Source organism: Dipodomys merriami, unplaced genomic scaffold (assembly GCF_024711535.1).
Source record: "Dipodomys merriami isolate MVZ:Mamm:240054 unplaced genomic scaffold, mDipMer1.0.p SCAF_7, whole genome shotgun sequence".
Classification (NCBI taxonomy): domain Eukaryota; kingdom Metazoa; phylum Chordata; class Mammalia; order Rodentia; family Heteromyidae; genus Dipodomys; species Dipodomys merriami.
Window position 1 is genome coordinate 49633418 of NW_027206290.1, and position 14322 is coordinate 49647739.

The 14322-nt window shown below is 45.6% G+C and overlaps 1 protein-coding gene across 2 annotated transcripts in view; it reads right to left on the bottom strand.

Moving 5' to 3' along the window:
• Positions 1-13389, bottom strand: part of Dclk3 (doublecortin like kinase 3) — a 42094-nt gene extending 28705 nt beyond the window's left edge. Inside the window, exon 1 of one of the 2 annotated variants that reach the window (XM_070006578.1) lies at positions 13140-13389. In XM_070006578.1, the coding sequence (XP_069862679.1) occupies positions 13140-13215 (76 nt within the window). In that variant the 5' untranslated portion in view covers positions 13216-13389. Of the gene's footprint in view, positions 1-5271; positions 5373-13139 lie in introns of those variants that run through there. The other variant, XM_070006579.1, reaches the window with a different exon arrangement.
• Positions 13390-14322: the final 933 nt, after the last annotated feature.

Consider the following 14322-nt stretch of genomic DNA (forward strand, 5'->3'; position numbering starts at 1 on the left):
CTCACAATAAAACAGAAATCAAGGTATCTTTTTTTCTGTTGCCAATACTAAGACTTGACCTAAGAATCTGGGAGCTGTTGCAGGGCTTTTTTGCCCAAGACTGGTGCTCCATCATTTGAGCCACGGCTCTACTTCTGATTTGGGGTAGTTAATTAGAAGTAAGAGTCTCACAGGTTTTCCTATCTGGGCTGGCTTCAAACCATGATCCTAGGATCTCAGCCTCCTGAGTAGCTAGGATTATAGGTATGAGCTACCAACATGTATTTCTTTAAAAAAAAAAAACCAACATGTATTACTTACTGGTTGTTAAAGCCCCTTAAAAGCCCACACATTGTGCCTGTAGCCACACACACATCCTGGGGGCAGACAAGGAGACACTAGTCTGCCTCCGACCCATCCACCTCCAGTGGAGGTACCACTCTCCTTGCTGAAGAAAGCATTTAGCAAAGACGCCTACTTGCTACTTGCAATGAAGAAACACAGAACCAGGCAGCCACTGCTAGCTTGCTTTGTAACACAGACAAAGGATTCCAGAAAGAAAGAAAAAAAAAGCAAATAGCTTTTGCTGGGAACAGAGGAACCCTAAGGACTGTCAGCAGATTCTCATTATCTTCATTTGTCCCCCTTTCTCCTTATTGGAGATAGGGACATCTATTTTCCTTTCTCACTACTGAATGTATTTTGAAAAACATAACCTTCAAAACCAGCAAGTGATCTTCAATTATATAGTCCTTATAGACAGTGATCAAGTCATTATAGTTCTGACTTACTTTAAGTAGCCAGGTGCCAGTGGCTCGTGCCTGTAATCCTAGCTACTCAGGAGGCTGAGATCTGAGGATCGTAGTTAAAAGCCAGCCCCAACAAGAAAGGCCATGAGATTCTTATCTCCAATAAACTACTCAGAAAAGGCTGGAAGTGGTACTGTGGCTCAAGTGTTAGAGCACCAGCCTGGAACAAAAGAACTCAGGGACAGAGCCTGGGCCCTGAGTTCAAGCCCCAGGACCAACAAAAGAGAGCGACAGAGAGAGAGGAGACAGAGAGACGAAGAGGGAGAAGAAAGGGAGAGGCAGAGAGAAAGAGAAGAGGGAGAAAGAGGTGGGGGAGTACGCTTGATTTCTTTGTTTCTTTTTCCCTTCTAAGGCCAATGATTTTGGTGCTTATAATGCACACACAAATGAGACCCTGCCAAGGGATTTGAAGCCTTTCACTAAGTTTCACACTAACCAGTCTGGCCTGCAAGGCCAGTCTTGCATTTCTATGAAGAGGTGGCTACTTCGGGCGTCATCTCTTATTACCCAGGCTCAGAATATATATGTATGTTATTACTGACAGGTACCAATTGTGTAGGAGGAGACTTTGATGTTTGGGCTGGTGATGTCTGACCAGACTCTTACAGGCTAGTTTTAAATGTAGGCGAGTACCTCTCAAACAGAAAACACAGATGAACCCAAACTATTTGTTTTCCTGGCACTGAGCTGATCGGCGGGACAAAAATCCTTCCATTCCTACCACAGGGCCATCTTCTCCATGCGCCTTTTCTGTGCCCTGCCCTCCCTTCCGCAAGTTTATTTCAATTTTAATACATATCTCTTCGTTTACTCTGCCTTTACCTGGAAAGGCAATCAGAGCTCATGGAATATCATGAGGTACTTTTAGAAGTGTTTACCTCAAACTATTTAAAAAAAAAGTAGTCAGCTAGAAGGCAAAAAAATCATATATTTTTTATATATTGGCCTTACTCATATACTAATTTTCCATCTATTTTGGAAAGTCATATGCAAATGTGTGATTGGCTATATAACTAAAATTAAAAAGCCATGACAAAGTAATAACATTTATAATGACAACCTCTAGAAAGCTGAACAAGAAATATGTATAATCAACGTAAGGAAAACTATAAAACTGTGAGAAGAATCGAAAGAGCCACGTAACTGATCAATCATGTAAGAATATAAAGTCCAGCTAAGTTAAACACATGTGTCTAAAGACCTTGGATTTCTTCCCATGTGTAATTTGTAAGTTTGATGCAATCTAAGAGCAAATATAATTTTCGAGGAAGAACAAGAGGATGGATACAGAGTAAAAGAGATTGTAAAATACATTAGGGCTATAATTACAATGGGGTCTTCAATGAGAATTCAAGGACAGAAGGAAACTATAGCCTCTAAATACAGAAACTATGTTGTGCTTGTGTGTGTGTGTGTGTGTGTGTGTGTGTGTGTGTGTGTGTATGTGTGTGCATACATGCTCATCTAAGACAGGTTCACTGGTACCAGTGTTTAAAGAGAGGTATACTAGTACAAGTGCTTAAACTTGGGGCCTTGTATTCTTGTTTTCTTGTGTTTTCACTTACAGCTGGCACTCTTCCACTTGAACAAAATTTCCTCCAGTCCAGTCCATCAAATGGAGCCATGCTTACAGTCCAGCATTTTTTTTGTAGCTAATTGGAGATAGAGTTACATGGACTTTTCTGCCCAGGCTGACTTTGAACTGCCACCTTCAGATGGCAGCTTCCTGAGTTAGGATTATAGACATTAGCAGCTAGCCCCCAACTTAATCTTCTTGTTGTTGTTTGTTGGTACTGAGTGTTAGAACTCAGGGTTTCATGCTAGCTAAGCTTGGCTGTTATACTGCCACGCCATCCCTCCATAATAACTTACTGTATAATAAAGATGATTACAAAGTATGCTACAAGGTCGCAGTATTTTTAGTCACTAGTGGAACAATCATTTTAATAACTTAGAAATAAAATGAATTGGGGTTTTTGCTTTATAAATTATACCAAAATAGCTTCTAGATTAGTTAAAAATCAGAGAAAAGCATAAATTTTACTTCACTCTTAATCCAACTATTGAAGAAGGGAAGAATCTGGAAGAGACACATTAAAACAGATCATGGTAAACATTGTAACATTCGTGGGTCAGCACAGGATGGAGAAGTGGATGGACTGACTTGAGTCGGGGTACCTCAGCAAGGTGGTCCTGATGCTTTGTGGCAAGTAGGTAAAAGCCTACCACAGTAGCACTTTGTCTTGCTCAGTGAATCCCAGTGTGGACAAAGCATTCTCTCTGGGTCAAATTCTCTATCTGAAATATGCACCTACTCAGCAGCAGGAGAGAGGTGATACTTGGGCTCCTTGTTGCCTTACATACAGCATCTGGACCTAGTCATGTGACACTAACCAATCTCAAATGGTCTTGGGTTGAACCTTCCCCAAAACGGGGCCTGAAGCAAGGATCTGAGCTGATCAGGGCTCTGTTTTCTGACCATCCTCTATGGAGACTTGATAGAACCTGTCTCCAGGTGCCTGGCTGTCCTGGTAAAGGGCAAAGACACTGATTTTTACCAGCTCAGGTCCCTCTGTTAGAGAGCACACTAACTGTCTAACCCTTCTTGTCTGGATCAAAAATGTGCCAATGGTGGCCCTCAAACTGGGCTCACAAAAGGAAAGGTGACAGTGTTCAGGGACCATGGATAGGCATGGACAGCATCTTAGGTTCTGGGGAGTCTATGGGTATATGGCAAGAACAACTGTCTCTGCCACAAGTTTCCAAGGAGCTCTGGTTGCAGCCATCTGGAAACAAAAGATGGAAAAAGCCTAGTCTATCCCATACCTGGAAGAAACACTTCTAAAAATCACGACTACTATGGCTACCCACTCTTCCAACCAACTCTGCGACCCAGAACATGCTCTAGGATGTCCTACTTGTGGGAGAGTGGGAAACTGTACCCCTAGGAAGATGGTCCATGGAGTGGGGGAGCAGTAAGACCAAAGGTTTCAGTGCCTGTCTTTCAAGAACATGTAATATGTCATTCCTGGGAGTGATGGGTGTGCAGAGAAGTTCACCATCACAGGTGGAAGAAATGGAAAGGCCCTTCTGGTCCTGCTTATGTTATTGCCATCAGGTGGTATGGCAGGTGAATCATGAGGCTATCATTCTTAAATATTTAATACTGAAAATGTCACTGATGTAGTATATCCGTGTTGAAAGTACAGATATTTCCTTTGTGACCTGTGTGTGTGTGTATGTGTGTGTGTGTGTGTGTGTGTGTGTGAGAGAGAGAGAGAGAGAGAGAGAGAGAGAGAGAGAGAAAGAGAGAGAGAGAGAGAGAGAGAGAGAGAGAGAGAGAGAGAGAAACAGAGACAGAGAGACAGAGAGACAGAGAGAGTGAGTGTGTGTGCTATTACTGGGGCTTAAACTCAGGGCCTGGGAGCTGCTCATAACTTTTTGCTTGTTGGTGCTCTACCACTTAAGCCACAGCTTCACTTCTAGAATTTTGGCAGGTAATTGGAGATAAAAGTCTCATGGACTTACCTGCCCAGGCTGAGTTTAAACCATGATCCTCAGATCTCAGCCTCCTGACTACCTAGGATTACAGGTGTTAGCTATTGGTGCCTGACTTCTGTGACATTTTTATTTGCACACGTGGCTTCCCATTCTCTGCCCTTCAGCCTCAGCTTCTATTTTGTTTGACATATAATCACCTAGCGATCATATAACCTCTAAGTTCAATCTCCAATACTGCCAAAAAGAAACAAAAGAAGAAAACAATAAAGTCAGATAACAAATCTCACATTACAATTATCTAAGGTTGTTGGTTTGTTTGTTTTCAGGCAGTAAAAGAAGTTTATTTACTGAACTGCTGCCCCTTCCAAGCATGGTGGAGAGGTATGGCCGAAAGGGCCTAAGGTTTGTTTTTTCACTTTCCTTAAACATGTAGAAGATTAAATTTTAAAAAAGAAGAAGAAAGAAAAAAGTAGTGTTTAATTGGGCAAACTGTTCCAGAATCTGCTCCAAAAGGTCAGAAAACAGCAGGCAAAAGAAGAAAGGTTAAGAAAGCCACTGATTCCATCCTAGTGACTACTAATTAATTATATGTACATAAAAATGTTCAGAAAATCTCATGTCAGTCACAGAAGATAAGGCACTGAGCACTGAAGGAAAACTGAAGCTGTTCTGTTCAGAGGTCTTCAGCCCAGTCTTCAGCCAGTCTGGTTTCATTGTGGCCACCAGTGCATTTCATCCGAGTTCAGCAGCCCCAACCACCATCCCAGACCTCCTCCCTTCCATCATCGCCCATGTAGAAGGCCATCTCCAAGTCCCTTGGAAATGCTGGGGATGCTACAGGTCTCTCAATTCTTGTGCTTCCTCCTCATCTCCATTTCCTAACCTCTGCCATGTTACCCACAGGCTTCACATCTTATCTCAGCAACCTACAAACATGCTCCAGGGCTTGCGATTGCCAGCCTACCTCCCTGCTCCCACTTACCTCTACCCACCCTGGGTCAACTGCTATCTTTACAGCAGACAGCTGATGGTTCTGTCCTTCCCTATGTACTCCAGTGGCTTTGTACCTGTTTCTCAAATACTGGGGATCATTACCTCAACCCCACCCATCCCTTTAAGTCTCCAAGTTCTATTTTCACATTATGATGACTGTACCTACCCACCATTCTCTCTATTTGTCTACCCCACATTCCTTAACTCCTATTTCCCTCAGATAAGACCGTGTTTGGGCTTCCTAGGATTTATTTGGTTAAACTGTCTGTTAATTGTTAATTGAGGTATTACACTATGGGAATCCAGCCCGTATCTATCATACTTCAGTCATCTTGATTATACACACACACACACACACACACACACACACACACACACACACACATACACACACACATATATATACATACATATATGAGTTAAGCTCTTTTTTTAATATTCTGGACCATATAAATGACTATATTATGATCAAGTTTTACCACATACACATTTCATCATATATTTTGTCACATATAGTCTTGCATTATCAATGTAGGTGGCAATCAACAAAGTATTATTTTAAGCTAGGATCTGGTGGCTCATGCCTGAAATCCTAGCTACTTGGGAAGCAGGGATAAAGAAGATTATGTCTCTAAGCCAACCTGGGCAAAAATTGAGACTCTGTCTCAAAAATAAATATAGAGAAAAGGATTGAAGTTGGGACTCAAATAGTAGAGAACCTACCTAGCAAGTGAAAAGCCCTTAGTTCAAACTTCAGTACTATTCCCCCCCCCTCAAAAAAAAACCTACTATTTTAACCATCACAAGCTAAGAAGAAAATAATGAATCAAATTTAGCATAGGTTGATGGGAGCACTGAGCTATTATATGTAGCATGTGCCATGACACACAGCACACCAATCTCACAAGAGCCTCAACAAGAGTTCACAGAGACAGAAACAGTGATTATGAGTTTTAGCAGAAGTAGCATCATCTATCATGTTCAATTCAGGATATTAGTATTCACATACTCAGCTTGTCATGTGTTGTTATTTTATTTATGTTTGCTTTATTTTTATGGTCAGAAAAGAACTTTAAATCTTACAGCTTCAGGATTATTTACTGCTACTACATATTTAAATGGCACGGTAAAAGCAGTAATTTAAGTCAACACTAAGAATCTACAAGCGTTTTGCTGGTTTTCCTTTAAAGGAATACATGGATTACTCCCACTTGAGGAGCTATGGTGTCCGGCAAATGTGAAGGAGACTGAGATTCTCTGAACTTTCCATCTGTCCCTCACCCCCAATTCCTAGCCTCTCACTACTTTAGGTTAGGCCAACACACTATAGGCATAAGCAACCATGGATGCATTCCAGAGAGGCAAGGGAGCAACTCTCCCACTCTTTCCTGACACTGGTGACTCCATAGGCCACATTTTCCTTGTGGTGAGACCCACAAGCTAGGGAAACTGTCAACCTGACCTTCTACTGGACAGTGAGAGACACAGTGTGGGAGTGAGTTGCGTTAGTCTATGAGGATGATACCGTTGATCTGCCATTGCAGGACAGTTTCTATCCTTACTAATCAAACTCCATGAACTGAGCTCTGCCCCACTAAATCCTAACACACTCCAAGCTCTGTAAGATTCTTATTTCAATGATATGAGCACATGACTTCTGCATATGGAAAGTCCTTAACCCTAGAATGCATTCCCCATATACTCCAGCCCTCCACCACTCAGCCACAACCATCGTATTTCAAAACAAAATTCAGATATAATTGCCAACAAGTTTTCCTCCCTTTCTCAATAAGAAGTTTTCTTCCTTTCTCAATACCCTTTTTCCTTCATATTAGTTTACGTTAGTTATACAAAATAACGAATTTCATCATGGCATTTTCATACATGAATATAATGTACTTTGGCCATATTCACACACACACCGCCATAACTCTTTTTTTAGCTTTTTTTGTTTATGTGGTACTGAGGAATCGAACCCAGGACTTCATGCATGCTAAGCAATCACTATACCACTAAGCCACATTCCCAGCTACCATAACCCCTTTCTGATGGTCCCTTTCCTCATCCAAAATAGTCCTCTCTGTACTTGCATGGGTTTTTAAATCAATATTACAACATATGAGAAGAAAAAAATGCTATATTTGCCTTTCTAAGTCTGGCTTGTTTTCATTTAACATGATAATCTCTAGTTCTCTATATTTTCTTATAAATGGCATAATTTTGTTCTCCCTTTTGGCTGAATAATAGCACATTGTGTCTATACACCACATTTTCTTTATGCATTTATCTGTTGAGGGACAATTAGCTTGATTACATTTAATAGTCTTGTTTTTACTGATGAACCTCCACAGTGGTTTCCACAGTGGCTTCACTAATTTACATTCCCAGCAACAACATTTGAGGGTTTCTCTCCCTCTGTCCCCCATCCTTGCCAGTATTTGTTTTGCTTATTTTTGTCATTTGTTTTGGGGATTTTTGGTCAGTTGTGGGGCTTGAACTCAGGGCCTGGGTTCTGTCCCTGAGCTTTTTCACTCAAAGCTAGTGCTCTACCACTTTAAGCCACAGCTCAATTTCTGGTGGTTAATTGAAGATAAGATACTCACTCACTTACCTACCCAGGCTGGCTTCAAATAGCAATCCTCAGGTCTCAGCCTCCTGAGTAGCTAGGATTACAGGCCTGAGCCACCAGCTAACAGCTTGCTTGTTTTCTTGATGATAGATATTCAACGGAATCTCAGGATTCCCTCTGGGTTGCCCTTCCACATTCAAAAAATGATTACCTCACCGTGACATCATCACCCATATCAATGTCTGACAGATCCCAATAGACCCATCACATTGTGACAGGACCAAGGACCTATTCATCTCTACATCTTTAGGGAAAGCATGCAAAAATAGCCAATATTTGGCCACTTAGCCACGAGGAACTTGTCAAGGGTGTCAAGGAGAGGCTGGTCCCTAGAGCATCTGGAGAAAGTTGAATTAGAGCCATTACCTCAGAGATTCCATTTTACACAGTAACAGTGATTTGTAGCTGTTACCACTCTGGCCATAGGCCAGACCTGCCCAGGAGACCCAATCTTCCCTTCTTTGTCTCTCCAGACACCACTCAGTCCCCACATTGATTCTGACTTGACCAATAAAGACCTGAGGCCTTCTACCCAAAATGTGGCCCAGGCAAAATCAATAGCTGCATTAATGTAGGAGCTGGTGAGAAAAGCTGACTCTCAGTCTTCCAGACCTTCTGAATCAGAGCCTTTTAATAAGATCCCCAGATAGTTCAAATGCCCAGCACCATCTAAAGAGCACTGGCTCAAAGCAGCCACCGAATCGCCTCCGCCTAAATATTTCAAGAACCTTACTTATTAGTTCTTGTCATCTGTCCATGTCTGCTGTGTGTTTTACATCACTAAATCTCAGAAAGGCTTGAACACAGGCCCCCTCTTCTAAAAGGAAACTGAGGTTCTAAGTGCTTGGGTTGTAGGATCACATGGCTTTGAAGGTTCAATAGCCAGGATCGCAGGGCAGTTCTGAAAGACCCAAGAATCCTAACCCCACAGCCACATGTGACATGGCACCTTTCTGTTTGGCTAATTTCTGTGGCCACTTGTCATCCGTGATCAGCCCAGGCCACTCTAGAGATCTCTCTGTCCCTTTACGCAGCTACTGATTTGGGGTTTCTCTCCATTCTCCCCTTCCTACCCACATCATGATGCCTCTACACACACAACATACACACCCCAAGAGACTGCCAGTTCCTCCAATAAGGACTTTATAAGCTTGCTCAGTAACCACTTGATGACTCAAGGAAAATATTTCCCCTTTGATCATCAAACAACACTCTGAGTTCAGTAGAATGATGGTTATTAGGACAAGTGAAGGCAATGAGATTCCCAGAGTTCAAGGTCTTGCCCCAGATCACCAGGAGCTTTTAGCCTTGGGGAATGGAACCCAATATCCCTTCTTGATTCCCAGGACACATGTCTTCTTCCCACTCCTCCTGGATTCCTCTCTTCTAAGCTATATTCCAGGCAGTGGACAACAAAACATCCTTTCCAAAGAAGTCCCCCACATAGACATTATTTCAAGGGGCTCAGACAAAAGGGGGCATCTGCTTTACCACCAGAAAGGCTAGATTTTGATCATAGTAAGTGGAGACCATCAGCAAAAGTGGGGTAATTCTGGTTACCAAATACAACAGACTTCTGACCCCAAAGAAAAAGGAAACCTCATCAAGTCAAAAGCCTCCAAAGAAAGCAACCCTCATAGCTATCGACCCACTGTGAAGATGGGGCAACTTGGGAGCTCCTGAAAGTTCATGCTGATAGAGATCTGCCTGCCCTCCAAGACAAAACCCCACCACCCACAGCCGTCTATGGTACCGCTAGCCAAGGTAACCCTTCCCCATCCCTTTACTAGAAAGATACTAAGATCTTTATCTGATTCCTCTAAAAAAAAGAAAGCAAAATATCTGCCTGAAATAGTCAATCATCCAGAAAAAAACAGTAGAGGGAAATCCCCCATGACTGAGATAAAGAAGAGAAGAAATCAAGAAATGAGAGCTTGGGACAGCTCAACACTGTCCACCTTGTTTTTGCTCCTCTGAGCACCACATTCAAGCACTGTGCCACCCAGAATACTCAGCGTCGTGTGTCCTGCCAAAAGCACACTGATGGGGACTTGAGCACTGCGCCCTTGCTTGCTAGTCTGTGCTGGGGTGTGGGGACCCATCAGCCTGTGAATGTGGCATTTTCTGTGAATTCATGCAAAGGTACAGCGCAGACAAGCACAGGCTATCCACTGCTGATGAAGGAATTTGAATGGAATTCCAGAGGTGGAAAACACATTGTGAGACAGCTACATGTGTTCATTTGGGTTCCTTGGAGCCAAGACCTTGAGTAGGAATTCCTGACAATGTATTAGGAAGTATTCGGGGGGAAGGGAGGAGAGTGGCAGAGGAGTGTGGAGAAGTGAGGGAAGAAAGAGGGAAGCCAGCTAGGCAAAGACCCACAAAGGATGCCATTGTTTCTAAATGTTCCAGTGAAGGGCCAGCAAGCTATATTCTTTCCAGCACTCATGCATTCTGGCTAGGAGATATCCAGGGCCAGGGAAGACAGAAGATTCTAGACAATCCTTGTTCTCAGCTCCCATAGCCCCAGGATCAGCTACCAGAACAGAGATTGGGGGGGAGCATGCAGTAGGGAGCAAAAACAGCCAGAACACTATGTGTGAAGATGTTACAGTAAATTATGAAAGGACCTGGATCGAAGACCTTTCAAACTGAAGTAAGAAGTGGCGTAGCCTAAAATCCAAGCTACTCAGGAGACTGAGATCAAGGTTTGAAACCAGCCAGGAAAGGTTCAACTCCAAGAGTCTCTTATCTCCAATTAACTAGCAAAAAAAAGCCAGAAGTGGAGCTTTAGTAGAGTGCCAGCCTTGGGCAAAAAAGCTAAGAGACAGCTCCCAGGCCTGAGGTCAAGTACCAGCACAAGAAGGAAGGGAAAGGTAGAGAACAGAAAGGAAGAGAAGTGAAGGGAAAGAAAGGAAAGGGAAAGGGAATAGGAAAAGGAGGGGAAGGGAGGGAAAAGGAGGGGAGAAAGGGAGGGAGGGAGAGATAAGAGAGAGAAGAAAGAAAGAAAGAAAGAAAGAAAGAAAGAAAGAAAGAAAGAAAGAAAGAAAGAAAGAAAGAAAGAAAGGGAGAGAGAGAAAGAAAGGGAGAGAAAGGGGAGAGAGAAAGAGAGAAAAAAGAAAGAAGAAAGGGAAGGAAGAAGAGAAGGAAGGAAGGAAGGAAGGAAGGAAGGAAGGAAGGGAGGGAGGAAGGGAGGGAGAGAGGGAGGAAGAAAAGGGAAGGGGAAGGAATGGGGAAGGGAAGGAAAGGGGAAGGGAAAGGGAAAGGGGAAGGGAAGAAGAAGGGGAAGGGGAACAGGAACAGGAGCGGGAAGGGAGGGAGAAAGAAAGAAAAGAAAAGAAAAAGAAAACAAAGATAAAGATAAAGATAAAGAGAAGAAAGAAGAAAGAGAAAGAAGAAAGAAAAGGAAGATAGCAAGAAAAAAGGAAGGAAGGAAGAGAGGGAGGGAGGGAGGGATAAAGGGGAAAAGAGGAAGGGAGGAAGGGAGGGAAAACATGTTGTGGGAAGAAACTGACAAGGTGTACACAAAAGGAGGTAGGAAGGGTGAGCAAATGCAGTCATTATATTCAATGTACGCTATGAAGAAATTGAACTATGTAACTTAAGGGTAGGAATGGAAGCGAGAAATAGGAGCAAATAAGGGAAGGGGTAACAATGGTAAAGATGCACTGTGCTCATGGCCTGACTTAATGGAATTGTTACCTCTTTGTACAACTACTGAATAATAAAATAAAAATAAAAGAGAAGAAAAAGTAAAAGTAAACTGCATTCCCCTTCCATTCTTTCTCCAAAGAAGCATTTTGTGCCCTCCTCACCCCATGCTTTCTAAAGTTGGACTTCAGGCAAACCCCTGTCCTTCTCTACTCCCTTGAGTCCCTTCTTTTTGCATCCCTGGGGATGCCTACAGTGCTTGCCTACTGCTCTAGAGACTTCATTCCGTGTGATCATTAACTCCACACCAGCTCCCGAGATCACCTCTGTACCATCACTGCCTGGAGGCTCCTAACACAATCACGGAAATGAAGGGCCACCTAGTTGCCAACACTTTTTTGTACGTGTGTGCCAGTACTGGGCTTGAACTCAGGGTCAAGGCACTGTCCCTTAGCTTTTTCAATCAAGGCTGGTACTTTACCCTTTGAGCCACGGCCCCACTTCTGTCTTTTTAATGGTTAATTAGATATCAGTCTCTCATGGACTTTCCTGCTCAGGCTGGCTTTGGAAGGTGATCCTTAGCTCTCAGCCTACCTGTGAAGCAAAGATTCCCTGAGTGAGCCACTAGCACCTGGCTCCTAAAGCCAACACTCTCTCGACAGAGCTTGGGATGAAGGTGCCAGCATCTTCCGTCCACTTGAAATCAAGAAAACGAAAGGGAATGGGGTAGGTAGGCTAGGAGGGGGTGAAGTGGAGAGATGAGTCAGTACTGGGAGCAAATAACAGCCCAGTTTCCCTCCACAACTTCTCCTCACCCCCTCCCCCTCTCCCAGCAGACAGACACTCTGGGAAGTTGTCCCCAGATGCCTCCGCTGTGCCCAGACCCGGTGTGGCCCTCTCCCTGCCTTACCACACCTCGCCCCGCCAGGGCTAGACGCGGGAGGAAGCATACCTGTACACTAGATTTGAAATTAACTGGTGGGGGGGGGGGTGAGGAAGGAGGAGGAGGAGGAGGGCAATTCTAGCGCTCGTTTTTTGTTTTTTAAATCATTTCTAAACGTTTAGCCTCGAGTCTGTTTTCCTAATTGCCTTTTGTTCCCTGGTCTTTTTTTCCCCCCCATCTAATTCTAAGGAGAGTTTCTTTCCTTTTATAGCTAGGTCAGAGCTCTCTGCAGACCGGGGTTCAATCTAGCAGGTGAGGTGCCGTCTTGGGCGGACCTCAGTGGGCTGGTCTGAGTGGGGGTGCGTGTGAAAGGAGGTGAGCCGTGGGCACAGCGCCGGGCACACCGCAGTCTGCCCCGGGGCCGCCCTGCCGCCGCAGCCCGGCGGCACCTGCCGGATGCCCTGGGCGTTTTCCTGCGGGGCTCCCCGGGTGGCCCTCCGACAGCGCGAGTCCCAGCCGGCGTGGACACCCGCGCGTGCACACGCGTGCACACACGCACGCACGCATTACCATGGCTGCGGGGTCCCGCTCTGCTGGAAGAAGCAGGGTCCCGAGGGAGGCCGGATGGAGCCTCTCCTCCCCCAGCCTCCTCCTCCCACCGCAGCCCAGACAGTCGGCTGGCGCCGGCACTTACCCGGAGCGGGCGGCGCGGAGTGGCGCGGGGCCGGCGGGGCCGCGGGCGGCGGGTGCGGGGTGGGCGCGGCGGGCATGGCGCGCCGGGCTGGCGGGTGGAGGGTGGCGGGACTCGGGCGGCAGCGCGGAGATGCGACCTGGTGGGAAGGCAGGGACGCCGGGCGGTGAGCAGCCGGACAGATCTCCTCCCCACCTCGCCCCGCCGCGACGGCGACGACCCAGGGAATGTCTCCCGGACTCGGGCTTGGCAACGGTGCGCCGCCCTCCAGCCCCGCCTCGCCCCGCCTCACCCTCCAGCCCCGCCCTGCCCCGCCCCGCCCTGCCCCGCCCCGCCTGCCAAGCCCCGCCCAGGCCCGCCCCATCAAGCCCCGCCCCGCCAAGCCCCGCCCCGCCAAGCCCCGCCCCGCCAAGCCCCGCCCCGCCTCACCTGCCAGTCCCGCCCCGCCCATGCCAGCCCCGCCCCGCCCGCCAAGCCCCGCCCACCCCCGCCTGCCTGCCTGCTTGCTCTGGGCCCCCATTCCCAGGTCTGGACACCTGTATCTCCAGAGGCTGACTCCCAGACCCCTTCTGGACCACAGGATGCAGGCATGGAAAACCCTATCACCTCTTAAGATGCTCCTGACCGTGCTTCCAGTAGCCTGAGCACTGACCAGTCAAATCACCCAGTGGCCTTGTTAAGTGGTGTCAAATTGCCTGCTCAACAGAAACATTAAGAAAAGCTGTCAGAGGTTATCACACCTACGGAGATGCCCTTCTAGAAGAAGCCCTTCGGTGTTTGTTCAGATACTCAGAGATGAAGTGTGTCCTCAGTCTCTTTCCGGACTTCCAAGTGGTCCCTTTCAACATATTACCTTTTCTCTCTTCAGAACTGTTGCCTTGGGTCACAAAATGGCTGCAACAGTACCATGAAGCTGCTATGAGAACAGGAGCTCTGGGTTTCCGTTGATTTGTCGGCCACAGTCATCATCCATCAAGGGACATTTTCATCAATCCAGGTCACCAACAGTGAAGAAAATGACAGATGTCCTGACTTCAAGTGATCTTCTTTCTAGAGGAGAGAGACAGGTAATAAAAGAATCAACTAAGGTGATACGGAGTAACAGAGGATAAAAGTAGCAAGCAAACGAAATGCTTTATTGTAGGATGAGTAATTAAGGAAGAAAATTTTGAGCAAAACCTGCAGA